Source organism: Phaseolus vulgaris, chromosome 11 (genome assembly GCF_051622355.1).
Source record: "Phaseolus vulgaris cultivar YP4 chromosome 11, ASM5162235v1, whole genome shotgun sequence".
NCBI classification, from domain to species: Eukaryota; Viridiplantae; Streptophyta; class Magnoliopsida; order Fabales; family Fabaceae; genus Phaseolus; species Phaseolus vulgaris.
The window spans coordinates 29979173-29993348 of record NC_143508.1 but is presented as its reverse complement, the minus strand read 5'-3'; the positions used below and the strand labels follow the sequence as shown (position 1 = coordinate 29993348).

The 14176-nt window shown below is 46.6% G+C and overlaps 1 protein-coding gene and 1 pseudogene across 1 annotated transcript; both read right to left on the bottom strand.

Annotated features, from left to right (window-relative positions):
- Positions 1 to 11482: 11482 nt before the first annotated feature.
- LOC150023163 (zinc finger BED domain-containing protein RICESLEEPER 3-like) lies at positions 11483 to 12030 on the bottom strand (annotated as a pseudogene).
- A 236-nt stretch (positions 12031 to 12266) lies between these two features.
- LOC137838829 (zinc finger BED domain-containing protein RICESLEEPER 4-like) lies at positions 12267 to 13004 on the bottom strand. The gene has a single exon (XM_090297747.1). The coding sequence runs from the start codon at positions 13002 to 13004 to the stop codon at positions 12267 to 12269; it is 738 nt and encodes a 245-aa protein (XP_090153873.1).
- Between the last annotated feature and the right edge of the window lie 1172 nt (positions 13005 to 14176).

Sequence of the window (14176 nt, the reverse complement as noted above, 5' to 3'; positions counted from 1 at the left end):
ATCAGCCAGACCCATCCCAAACTCATACCTCGGGGGGCGATTACTCTCCCTGGGGCGCCCTAGTCCCTTGCTCTTATTTTTCTTAGGGTCGTCAGGATGACGCGTCCTTTGATCCCTCTTTCCCGCCGCCGCCTCCATTAGCCTCTGAGGTTATACCCTTGCTTGGGCGCGCGGTTTAGTTGGGGCCACATTTCCTCTCTTCTCGGTGACCTCGCTCTCGGCGGCGATGTGAGCCACAACACGTCGCCGGATTTCGGCGAATGTGGCGGGGTGGCTTTTGATGAGCGACTCACTAAAAAGCCCAGGCAACACGCCCTTTTTGAAGGCGTGCACGAACATCTCTTCGTCCTTTCCTAGCAAACGGACTATCCGAGCTCCGAATCTGTTCAGGAAATCCTTCAAGGACTCCCCTTGGTACTGCCTTATATCAAAAAAGTCGTAAGACACAAAAGGTGGCGCCTTGTTCACTATGTACTGCTCGACAAACATCTTGGAAAACTGTTGGAACGTGGTAATGTGGCCAGTGGGTATACTGACGAACCAGTCCAACGCCGTTCCGCTCAAAGTGCTCATGAACACCTTACAATACACCGCGTCTGAGCCCCCCGAGAGCATCATCTGAGTATGAAACGCCGTGAGATGGGCTTCAGGGTCCTCCACCCCAGTGAAAGACGCTTTCACTGCCATAGTGTTAGCCGGACTACCGAGTCCATGATATCTTGAGAAAATGGCATAGGAAAGCTGTGTGGTGGGGATGGGGTTGCAGATCTGTCCCCTGCCGCACGCTCCTCCAGCTCTTCGTTCCTTGCTTGCGAGGCCACCAGAGCCTCGTGCATCCTTTCCTGCTCAGAACGCGATGCAACCACGTTCTCCTGCAGCGTCCTCATCATGTCCATCACTTGCGTCATGGACACAGCATCTTCGTCTGTTGATGGCGCAACTGAACTGGAGCGCGTTGTCCTCATCCTTCCTCAGCAAACTCAGCAGCTCAAAGAACTCCAAACAAACGGTGAAAACTCCAGGAGTCGACTGCGACAGCGAGCAGTCGAACAGAAAACACTCGAAGCACCACAAACACAAACTATGGTTGGGAATCACCTTTTATACGGCTCCACGGTGGGCGCCAGATGATCCTGCCGGTTGACTCAGCGCAAGAGCGTTGCCTCGTCACGATCTTCCTCACCAGCTTGACACCACGTGCCCTGCAAGTCCACTCCACAGATAACCTCTCTGAGAACCTGAAAAACACATAGTGGTGCCTCTGCGGCCGGTGGCGCTCCGACGCTCAAGTCAGTGGCAAGAACACCCAAAAACTAAGAGAGAATATGCTCTGTAGGACCGTACTGTAGGCACACAACCCTAGTAGTATCAGCCGTAATGAAAAACGTACCTCTGCAGATTCTGTTAAGTTTACCTTTATAGCTGGGTTTCTTCTCTCTTCAGGCCGTTATGCTTTTGGACGCGTGGCTCGGGTCCAGCCCTGCACGTGTCGCCATCTGGGCTGGGACAGCAGGTAGCGCCCAGCCCTACACGTGTCATCATCTGGATTGGGGCAACTCAAACGTCATTCTTTGTGTAGTAACCAGCCGCACAGCTAAGTCCTCAACTCAAGGAGCAACCCAGCACGTAATGCTCTGTGAAACACCACCCGTCAAGGCGAGTATCGGTTGCAACAAAGTGCATCATCTCTGTGATATCGCTCATCGCGAATGGCACCCTCCTTACTGCTACGTCATGCATGTTCTAGCTGGGGAAACCTTGCCACCAACAAATGTCCACTCTGGGAATCCTGTCGCTGATGAGCAAGGTGTTTCCCCCAACCCACTCGACTTTCATGCCCCAAGCTGGTGCCACCATCGTCTTACTGAACTTACACGCTTGGAATTACCCTTCTGAGCCTTCGACAGCCTGAACTAAGTCGCTGGGAGACCCGGGCGACGTGCTCCTTGTGGCGGTGTGTAAACCACCCGATCTCCTAGCATTCTCATATGGCGACTGCGACGCAACTCTGGTGACCGTCGGTTACACACACTAGAGATTGGAGAACACCAACCCACCGATCGGCGACTATGCCTACTTCCGAGGCGACGTGCTCCAATCCACCGATCGGCGACTATGCCTACTTCCGAGCCATTCATCTTTTCTAGCCTATGCATTCCATTGAGCACGCCCCACTCGAGCACGTGCAAGACACGTCATCACGCCTGATGACCTGGTCGGTACAAGTGATAAGGTCTTTTTTCTAAAACTTTCGAAACAACAAGCATGCAATCTTAGAAGCTTTAAACTTTGAAAACTCTTCTTTATTGGGTGGCCTTATTAAAAACCCTCTTTAGGGAAAAAAGAGTGCCCCCTTCAAACTGTTTTAACAGAAAGCTTGAAAATCTCTTCATGTTCGTTTTTACTTACAAAGCTTTAACTGTAATATAACTTGAGGTGTGTGGCATTCCAGGTGCGAGGAATCGCCCCTCCTTCTAACGTCTCTCAGCGGTAGGCGCCGTTCCCGAGCGCCTCGGTTATTCTGAACGGTCCTGTCCACTTAGGCGATAACTTGTTTTCCATCTCGTACTGGTGGGCCTTCCTCATCACCAGGTCGCCCTCCCTAAACTGCCTTGGCATCACCTTCGAGTTATACCTTCGCTCAATCCTCCTTTTCACTGCCTCAGCCTTTACCCTTGCCTCCTCCCTGACCTCATCCAGTAAATCCAGATTCAACCTTCTTTCTTCGTTCGAGTCTTCCGCCACAAAGTTCTGGAATCTCGGCGAGCTCTCCTGGATTTCGACTGGAATCATTGCATCACATCCATAGACCAAGCTAAACGGGGTCTCGTGGGTTCCTGACTGTTCGGTGGTATGGTATGCCCAAACTATGCGGGGTACCTCTTCAGCCCACGATCCCTTAGCTTTCTCTAGCCTTCTCTTCAAACCTCTCAGCAACACCCGATTGGTAGACTCTACTTGGCGATTTGTCTGTGGGTGCTCGACACATGCAAACACCTGCTGTATTCCCACCTCTTCGAACAACTTCTTCAGTAGGTCACTTGCAAACTCAGTCCCATTGTCTGACACCAGGCGCTTAGGCACACCAAACCGGCACACGATGTTCTTCCGTACAAAACTCTCGATCTTGTGTGCGGTGATATGAGCTACTGGTTCCGCTTCAATCCACTTGGTGAAGTATTCAATCGCCACCACCAAGTACTTCATCTGCCTGACCGCCAATGGGAAAGGTCCCAGAATGTCAATTCCCCAAGTATGAAACAGCCAAGGGCTGTAAATTGACTTTAACTCTTCTGGAGGCGCCTTGTGCCAATCGGCGTGCTACTGGCATTGCTTGCAACACTGTGCATACTTCTTGCAGTCCTCCCTCATCGTTGGCTAGTAATAACCTGCACGGAGGGTTCTTGTGGATCCTTGGCCTGGAACTCGCCTCTTACTTGTCCCGTGACTAATAATGAGTCATTCTTGGCCATCAGTACCCTAGCCCCCATCTCCTTAGCCAACAAGATCCCGACGATCAGCGCCTCATACTCTACTTGATTGTTGCTGGCTTTGAAGGCAAACCTCAGGGACTGTTCTATCAGCACGCCGTTGGGTACTTCCAGAATGACTCCAGCACCGCTACCCTGCTGGTTAGACGATCCGTCCACCAAAAGTACCCACCAAAAATCGTCCCCTTCAACTCGTGCTGCTTCTAACGATAGCTCGACCACAAAATCAGCGAAAATCTGCCCCTTGATCGGTCCTCGGGGCTCATATTTGATGTCGAACTCCGACAGCTCCACCGCCCACTTTACCATTCTCCAAGCCACATCAGGCTTCTTCAAGACTTTTTGGATGGGCAAGTCGGTCATCACCAGCACTGTAAAGCTGTGAAAATAGTGGCGCAGCCTCCTCGCCGAAAATACTACAGCCAGTGCAGCTTTCTCCAAGGCCTGATACCTTACCTTCGGGCCTTGCAATACTTTACTGACGAAATAAATAGGCTTCTGAGCCTGGTCTTGATCTTGGGCGAGCACCGCACTCACCGCCCTCTCAGTCACAGCAAAATACAACCTGAGAGGGGTTCCTACTAAGGGTTTGCACAAAACCGGCGGGCTCGCCAGGTACTCTTTAAGCTTCACAAAGGCTTCTTCACACTCCTTCGACCAGACAAACTTGTTGTTTCGCCTCAAACATTGGAAGTACGGGTGGCCCTTCTCTCCGCTAGCTGATTCGAAACGAGACAGGGCGGCCATCCGACCTGTAAGTTGCTGCACCTCCTTCACGGTAGCCGGGCTCCTCATCGCCAAGATGGCAGCGCACTTATCAGGATTTGCCTCTATTCCTCTTTCAGTTAAGAGGAAACCCAAGAATTTCCCTGCCTCCACGCCAAAAATGCACTTCTCGGGGTTTAGCTTTAATCTGAACATGGCAATCGTGGTGAACAACTCCTCCAGATCCGAGACGTGCTTGCTCTTCTCCAACGAGGTCACGACCATATCATCTACGTATGCTTGCACATTCCTTCCCAGCATTGGTGCAAGTACCTTATCCATCAATCTTTGGTACGTGGTCCCCGCATTCTTCAGCCCAAAGGGCATCACCTTGTAACAGTAGCACGACCTCTCAGTCATGAAGGCAGTTTTTTCTTCTTCCATAGGATGCATCTTTATCTGATTATACCCCGAGAAGGCGTCCAGAAAACTCAGCAACTTGCACCCTGCTGCACTGTCGACCAGGGCATCTATGCTTGGCAAAGGGTATGAATCCTTTGGACAAGCCTTGTTTAGGTCTGTGAAGTCGACGCACATGCGCCACTTCCCGTTGCTCTTCTTCACCAGTACGACATTAGCCAACCACTCAGGGTACTGGACCTCCCTGATATGGCCTGCGGCGAGGAGCTTATGCGTTTCATCCCTAATCGCACTGGTCTAACTTGGGTGTCCATTGCCAAATGGTGACACAAGAAGTCGGGGTCAATTCCCGGCATGTCTGAAGCAGACCATGAAAAAGCGTCCAGATGCCGTTCTATCACCTTGGCGATCTGGTCTTGGAGCTCACCCTCCAAAGATCTTCCCAGCTTGAAGACCTTGCCCCCGATCTCCCTCTCGAGCCACTCCTCGACGGGTTTAGGCCTAGTTTCCCTGGCGATCACCGCCCTGGCGATTCCCGATTCCCTCGCTTCCTCAGGGCGATTCCTCGCCTCTTCTTCCCGTCCGACGCTCTCTCCCTCCGGCTCAGCATCCACCATGGTGACATCGCCTCCGGCGGCCACTTCCATCGCCGCATCAACAACTCGCCATTCTGTTGGCCTGGGCTTCACATCGGGAGGCGGCGTCGTGGTGATGTAACTTACTGACCTTTTATTCTTGAGGCTATTTTCATAGCACTTCTTCGCCTCCTTCTGGTCAGATCTGATGGTGATCACCACCCCCTCCATTGATGGCAACTTAACCTTCATGTGCCTGGTTGAGGGCACAACTCCTATTATGTTGAGGGTTGGTCTCCCCAACAGAATGTTATATGCTGAGGGGGCATTCACAACGAGATACTTGATTTTCTCCGTCCTCGAGGCCACCTCATTCGTGAACGTTGTTCTCAGCTCGATGTACCCCCTGACCTCCACCTGGTCGCCAGCGAACCCATACAAGCACCCTCCATAGGGCCTTAGCTGGTCAAGGGGTAGTTGCAACTGCGTGAAAGTCGGCCAGAACATTACATCTGCCGAGCTTCCTTGGTCCACCAGTACCCGGTGGACTTTCCTTCCCGCCGTGACGAGCGAGATGACTATGGGATCGTTGTCGTGAGGAACAACGTCCCTAAGATCTTCCTTTGTGAACGTGATGTCCACATCTGGCGAGTGATCCTCGAACATATCCACCGTCATCACAGACCTTGCGTATTTCTTCCTCTGTGATGCAGTGCATCCACCACCCGAGAAACCTCCAGCGATGGTGTGGATCTCACCATGTGTGGGCATCTCATGCTGCTGAGCCTCACCACTCGCCGACTGGGAGCTCGACGCACCTCCCGTCCTCTTGTGCAGCAAGTAATCATTCAAAAAACCGCTCTTGACCAGGTCGTCGAGCTAGTATCCCAGGGCCAAACACGAATCAACGGTGTGACCAAAACTCTGGTGGAACTCACACCAGGCGTTTCGTTTTGGTCCCAACACCTTGTCGCCCACTTTCTCAGGCGCCTTAAGCTTGGCTGCTATGTTGGGAATGGCGCTCAGATCCACCAACCCCGTGACAAACTTGTACTTTGGTGGGCGATTGTACTCCCTGGGGCGCCCTTGTTCTTCCTTGGATCATAAGGATGGCGAGTCCTTTGATCCTTCTTGGCCACCATCGTCTCCAGCACCCTCTGCGGCTGGATTCTAGTATGGGCTCGTGGCCTAGCAGGGGCCACGCTCCCTCTCTTCTCGGCGACCTCACTCTCGTCGGCGATGTGGGCCACCGCAAGTCGTCTAACTTCAGCAAATGTGGCGGGGTGTGCCCTAATTAGTGCCTCACAGAAAGGTCCCAGCAGCACGCCCTTTTTGAAGGCGTATACCAACATCTCCTCGTCTTTAGCGGGCGAGCGGACCATCTGTGCTCCAAGAACGCAACCACAACAGCACGCCGAACGATTCGGACGCAAAACCTTCACAGAAACTTGCGATCTCAGCACGAACCTACTGCTTCTCCACCAAAACTCCCGGTTCACCGGTCAAAAACACGAACGAACGGTAAAGACTTCGATTTACCGATTGAAACTCGTGCTAACAACGAAAAACTTCGACTCTCTGAACAAGAACTCAAACGAACAGGGAAAAACTTCAATTCACCGAACAAAACTCAAGCAAACGGTGAAAAACCTCAATCCACCGAACAAAAGCTCAAACGAGTGGTAAAGAACGTCAAACTACCGATCAAAACCTCGAACGAACGGTAAAAACGCCGAAACGCCGAATGAACACTCGAACAATCGGTGGAAAACGCCGAAAATGGTTGCACCAGCACACAACCACACAAAAATCTCAGAAACCTCAAGAACTCACGCTGTGGATGGGAACAGGTTTTACACGGCCCCACGGTAGGCGCCTGATGATCCTGCCGGTTGACTCGAACGAGAGAGTCTTGCCACGTCAAAGGTATCTCCCTCTGGATCAGCTTTGCACCACGCTAGCTTCTGTCCTTCACACCTCGATTCTCCTCAAGAACCTGAAAAAGACAGAGTGGCGCCGCTGCGGCCGATCTCGCTCCGACGCTCAAGTCAGTGACAGAATCACCAAAACTCTAAGAAAGAAAAGCTAAAACTCAAGGAACCGTGCAAAATCTCTCTCAGCGTACTCAAGTGTTCCAAAGCGTAAAGAAGTGTTCTAAACGCGCGTACCTCAGAATCTGTTAAGAGTTCCTTATATACCTGTGCATTTTCTCTCTCCTGACGGTTACACCTCCGGACACGTGGCTCGCATCCAGCTGTACACGTGTCACCATCTGGAGCGTCCTCTACTTGAGCGTCACTTCTACTCTTCAGGCTGTTCGACTAAGTTACCCATGCAAGGAGTAACTCGGTGGATAGCTGCCTTGGAGCGCGATCTCTTCTAGTGGCGAGCACGGGGTGTCACCATGCACACCTTCTCTGTGGTCTCGCCTGTCGCTATCATGATCTGCTTTACTTGCTCATTGTGTACGTTCTGGTAAGTTGTTCCCTTGCCTCAACCTCTGGCTAGGGAATGATCATCTGATAACTTCATCCTTCGTACTCGTACCCTCTGAAGACCCTGAACAAGCCTTCCTGATCTTTCGGCGATGTCCCCCTCTCGGCGGTCTCTGACCACTTGGTCGCCTAAGCTCGCATACGGCGACTATGACACAAGCCTGGTCGCCGCCGGTTAGATATGCTAGAGATCGGAGCACGCCAACTTAACGATTGGCGACTACACAGACTTCCCGATGTACTTCCCTTCTGTCAGACAGGTGTTCCGCTCAACACGCCTATATTATCGCTTGCTGCCACGTCATCACTCCCGACTACCTGGTCGGTCCAACTATTAATCGCGTTACGTTGTGCAAATTGTATAAATTCGTCTACTCCTCTTTCGCGCTCATCACTTATGTTAAGAGAATTAATCCAATTTCAATCCATTCTATTCTAAAATAGTCATTCAGGTGACTTTTAATCAGTGTTATATCTAACGCGTTTGCCGAGGGTGAACACCCCCTGACTCAATATCAACACGTATCAATTGCTGAGGGTGGAACACTGATGAAGACCAAGGAAAGAGGGCACCTGAGGCCCAAGCCCAACAAGCATGATCCTGCCGGTTGACCTAGTGCAAGAGCGTTGCCTCGTCACGATCTTCCTCACCAGCTTGACACCACGTGCCCTTCAAGTCCACACCACAGATAGCCTCTCTGAGAACCTGAAAAACACAAGGTGGTGCCTCTGCGGCCGATGGCGCTTCGACGCTCAAGTCAGTGACAAGAACACCCAAAAACTGAGAGAAAACTATACTCTGCAGAACCGTACTAAAGTGCACTCAACCCAAAACAATGAGCCGTAATGAAAACGTACCTCTGCAAATTTTGTTAAGTTTACCTTTATAGCTAGGTTTTTTCTCTCTCCAGGCAGTTACGCTTTGGACGCGTGGCTCGCATCCAACCCTGCACGTGTCACCATCTGGGCTGGGGTAGCAGGTAGTACCCAGCCCTACACGTGTCATCATCTGAGCTAGGGTAACTCGAGCGTCATTTCTATATTACATCCAACCCTACACGTGTCATCATCTGGGTTGGGGTAACAGGTAGCATCCAACCCTACACGTGTCGTCATCTGGGCTGGGGTAACTTGAGCGTTATTTCTGTGTAGTAACCAGTCGCGCGGCTAAGTCTCCTATTCAAGGAGTAATCTAGCACGTAATACACTCTGGAACACCACCTGACTAGGCGAGTATCGGATGCAACAAAGTGCACCATCTCTGTGACATCGCTTGTCGCAAGTGGCACCCTCCTTATTGCTACGCCATGCATGTTCTAGCTGAGGAAACCTTGCCACCAACAAATGTCCACTATAGGAATCTTGTCGCTGATGGGCAAGCTGTTCCCTTCACCCACACGACCTTCACGCCCCATGCCTGCGCAACAATCATCTTACTGAACTTATACGCTTGAACTTACTCTTCTGAGCCTCCAGCAGCTTCAACTAAGCTTACTGGGAGATTCGGCGATGTGCTCCTTGTGGCGATGTCAGACCACCTGATCTTCCATTACCTACTACGTCGATGACACACAAACCCGGCGACAACCGACCATGTTCACTATAGAACGCTAGTTCCACGAATCAGCGACTATGCTCACTTCTGAACTATTCATCTTTCTCTTGTCCACGTGTTCTGCTGAGCACGCCCCACATAGTCACGTGCTAGACACGTCATCATACCCGATGACCTGGTCGGTACAGAGCCCAAGCCCAATCTGAGGCCCAAGCCCAACCCATGATCTCATCATCTACCATGCCTCAGAGGATTACTAGGAGCATGGCACAAGCATTAGAAGATGAGCATCAATTGATGTCACTTTTTGTAATTTCTTTAGAGAAGATTTAAAGAGAACATAAAAGGGAGGTGTGGATAGAAGTTTAGGGCTTATGAGAAGAAAGGCAACAAGTCACACCTTCCATGTGACTTGTTTTAGGCACCATTTTCAAATGGTTCTCATTTGATTTTTCCCACCTTAAATTCGGCCCTCTCACACTATAAATAGAGGTGCTTGGCTTATGTAAAATTACATTGTGAGAATATTGAGAATTGTTTCTCCTAGCCTAGTGTTATCTTGTGAGTGTTTGGGAGCTCTCAAGTGGCGGCAACATCCCTTATCCTGAAGCCTATTCACCATCCAAGTGGCGTGAACCTTCTTCCCAAGCTTCAAACACATAATCTTTACTATCTTTAATCATCCAATTCCATTTCCATTCCATTTCAATTGATAAATGTCTTGTTCTTGTGTTCTAGATTTTAATCGATTCATATGCTTTCTTTGATAATTCTAATCGGTTCAATTGTCTTTAATTGTGTTTCTATTTGGTTCATTGATCTTGTTTATTGTTCTTGTTTCCCAACCTTATTTTGTCATTCATAATCACCTATAATTGTGTTTTTCCTTTGGTCTTTGGGAATGAACCTTCACATCTATTTAACACTTGTTAAGTTAATGTCCAGTGGAAATTTTCCTTAGACTTCTCACCTTAATTGCTTAAGAATTACCGATCCTAATTCTAAAAGTTTCACCTAATGAATCAACCTAAAACCAACTCACATCAAACAACCTCAGACTTAATACAAACATGATAATTCTATTCTAAACTAACAACTAACATAATATAAATTAAAATAAACACTAAATAATATAAATTTTCAAAAATACAAATTATAATACATAAAAGAAATTCAAAAAATACAAAACAAGACCAACCTAGTGTGTGAAGGCAACATCGTCAAGATAGGCACGGCGGCGGCAGCGCGAGTAGGGGTGGCAAAGCGGGCTGCCCCGCCCCGCTTTGGCCCGCCACGCAAAAATAATGCGGGCCAGTTTTCGTGACCCGCCCTACGTGCGGGCTGGCCCGCATAACTTTTACAAATAAAATATTATATATAGATGTAATATGAAATTATGAATTAATCAAACCTGCGGTGTACTAGAAAGTATGACAAACAAATACACATCATCAATAGTTACAAGAGATTTGATGAATTCAAAAACAACACAGAATAAATAAACAACAATTAACAATCAAGAGCAGTTATGACATCAAACACTTGTTATGCAGTTGCTATTTTGTCATCTTCTTCCACTTCAAGAACATTAGATAAAACCTTAGAAGAGCTTTCATCTTCTACTTTTTGATAATTATAATCTTTTCCATCATCTGCATACATTTGAACAATGACAATGAAAGAATGAATTTACCCTTAAAAAATCCATGCTTCCAAAAATAATACAATAACAATAGAATTGGTTAAAATAAATAAATTACCTTCAGAAAATCCATGCTTCCAACTAGAAATACAAATAATTGCTTCCACATTTTCAGGCAAAAGAGAATTCCTATACTTGTTAAGAATTCGAGAACCAATGCTAAATGCAGATTCTGATGCAACTGCGGTTATAGGAATTCTCAACAAATCTCTAGCCATTAAAGCAAGATCCGAAAAACGTTGACTATCATATGCTTCAAAAAATCAAAATCCAAAGTTGGCTCATTCAAATAAGTGTCAAGTTGTGTTTTTCCACTTTGATTAGCTACTTGAAGCTTGCACATTTTTAATTCCAATTATAGATGTAATAAGTTACTAACATGGGGCAAGTACAACAAAAACTAAAAAATGAACTGAAGTACATTCAAGTAAGCAACTTACATAAAAAAGACTTGGTTTAGAAGTAGATGGGGATGAAGATTGTCCTTGCTTACGTTTTAGAGTATTTGATGTTGTTGCTCTCAAACCTTTGCTAGAATATTAGGCAAAAAGTTTGTATAATTTTTGCTTGATGTTTTCCAATTTCAACTCCCAAGTCAATGAATCAATTTTTTTAAAGCAAAAACTCAATGTTTCTAACTTCATCCTTGGGTATAAAATTGCACCAAATGCAAGTACAACACTATATTCATCCCAATATTTTTGAAATTTGACTAAAATCAATTCAGCCATATTCTTAAATAGTGCATCTTCATCTTTCACATTTTCTATCAACAACCTTTGTATTTTCCAAACTAATAAAAATATAAGTTGGAAGTTGGATAACTTGTAGCAGAAATCAAGGTAGTGATATCATAAAAGGGTAACAAGAACTTACAAATTTTTTCTGCTCTATCCCAATCTTCCTCTGAAGGGCAATATTTATAAGATTCATCAACCAAGTGCAACCTTCCAAAAACACGTTGATATTTAAGAGCACTTTGTACCACCAAGTAAGTTGAGTTCCACCTTGTAGGGACATCAAGACACAAACCACATAATGCATCAATATCACTAAACTTTTCCAGGCATTGTTTGAATTTCACCATTCTACTCTCTGAACCCCTCACATATTTGATGCTATTTCTAATTTGGTTCAAAGCTTCACCAAGCACCTTTAGTCCTTCTTGAACAATTAAATTTTATATATGTGCACAACAACGAACATGAAAGAATTCACCACCACATATCAAACCGTTTTGTAAAAGAAGTTGGCTTCTTAGAGTATTTTGGAGAACATCATTAGTAGAAGCATTATCCAAAGTGATAGAAAATATTTTTTTCTCTAATCCCCAATCTTGTAAAAATTCATAAATTTTCTTAGACAACTCAAAACCTGTATGGGGGGCGGCATATGACAAAATTTGAATAGCTTGGTATTTAACTTCCAATTTAGGTCAACAAAATGAGCAGTCAATGATATGAAACCTTCAGTATTAATAGATGTCCACAAATCAGAAGTTAAGCATATCCTACTAGGAATAGAAACAAGCAATTCCTTAAGCACTGTCTTTTCTTTGATATACATTCTCCCAACATCAGCCTTAATAGTGTTCCTAGAAATCATAATTGCATCAGGACACAAGTAGCTTATCCAAGTCCTAAGTTCGGGATACTCAACAAATTTATAAGGCAAATTATGTCGAATAATTAGATTAGACAACAATTCACAATGTACAACTTGATCTATCTTTTTTCCTTTCAACTTTCCCTGCATATCTAAAATCATTTGACCCACATCTTCAGTTTTTCTTTTATCACATTTCATAATATGACGATTTAAATGAGAAGTGCCATATTTTCTTCCACCAGTTAGATATATTCTTTTGCAACTATTGCACCTTGCCCTTTCTTTTCCATCTTTATCCACCCCAATCTTAGTAAAGTACTTCCAACAATCAGAGGTGGTAATCTTATCCCTTTTCTTTTTGTCACCTTCAACAGTTTCAGATTGGTTTTCAAAATCATCTTTCTCAATTTCATTTTCACATTCGGGAATATTAATATCCTCTTCTTCAGCCATTCCATTTTCAAAATTAAGATCCTGATTAATTAATAGCATAAACATAAGAACCTATCTAAATATAACCATAGATACAAAGAGATAAATGCAACATAACCAGCATGATTTAAAATTTAAAAATTACCCCAAAGCAGAAAGTTGTCACCTACAAAGCCAATACTATAACAAATACAAACAAGTTGTTGCTCCACAAATCTTGAATGACTAAAATCCTAAAACTGCAGAAAAAAGTAATGGAAAAAAAAAATCCTCATGAGTAAAAATGGCGGTTGCAGATGGTGGAAGGTTAAGGAGGAAGAGATAGAACCTGGAGGAAGACGGTTGTGAAGGGCGACGGTCGTAGATTGGTGTTGGCGGTGGAGGACGACGATAACTGATGATGGTGTTTGTGGAGGAAGAATGGCAGCGACTGGCGGTGGAGGACGGCGGAAACAGACGATGGTGTTTGTGGAGGAAGAATGACAGCGACTGGCGGTGGAGGACGACGAAAACAAACAGTGGTGTTCGTGGAGGAAGAGAGGCACGACGGCAGCGTCGCGGTTGCAGATGCTTGCTGTTTGTATTTTTTAGGGTTTCAAAATGAATGTGTGTGAATGAATTTGGGAGAAAAAAAAGCGCACCAGTAGAGCAACACATGCACAACACACATCAGTTTTCACATAAGCGGGTTGACGGGTCAGCTCGCCCCGCCCCGTCGTAAGCCCGCACGGGCCGCGGGTTATGTGGGGCGGGCTTAAGTGGGTAGGCGAGTCAGAAAAGGGAACCCGCCCCGCGTTTTTTGGTGCGGGCTGCAGGCCGGCCCGCCCCGTTTTGCCACCCATAAGCGCAAGTGGCGGCGGAAATGGACGAGGCGGTGGACGCAGAAGCAGCGACAGAGCACACAAGAAACCAAAGAGGAACCTACGAAGGCAATGCAACAATATGAATGAAGGCAATGCAACAATATGAACAATATCAATAACGCTGTTTGAACGAAAAATACATTGGTGAAGAAGAAAAAGAGCTCACAAACTTACCACGAAGGCACGAACGTTATAAGAATAGAGGAACGTGAAGCGCAAATGAGAGCACAGTGCAAACATGAAACGCTTTTGAAGAAAGAGTAGTGAATGGCGCACTTCTGAAATGAAGTTAGGATAACAATGATTTACGAGTGCGGTTGTTACAAATAA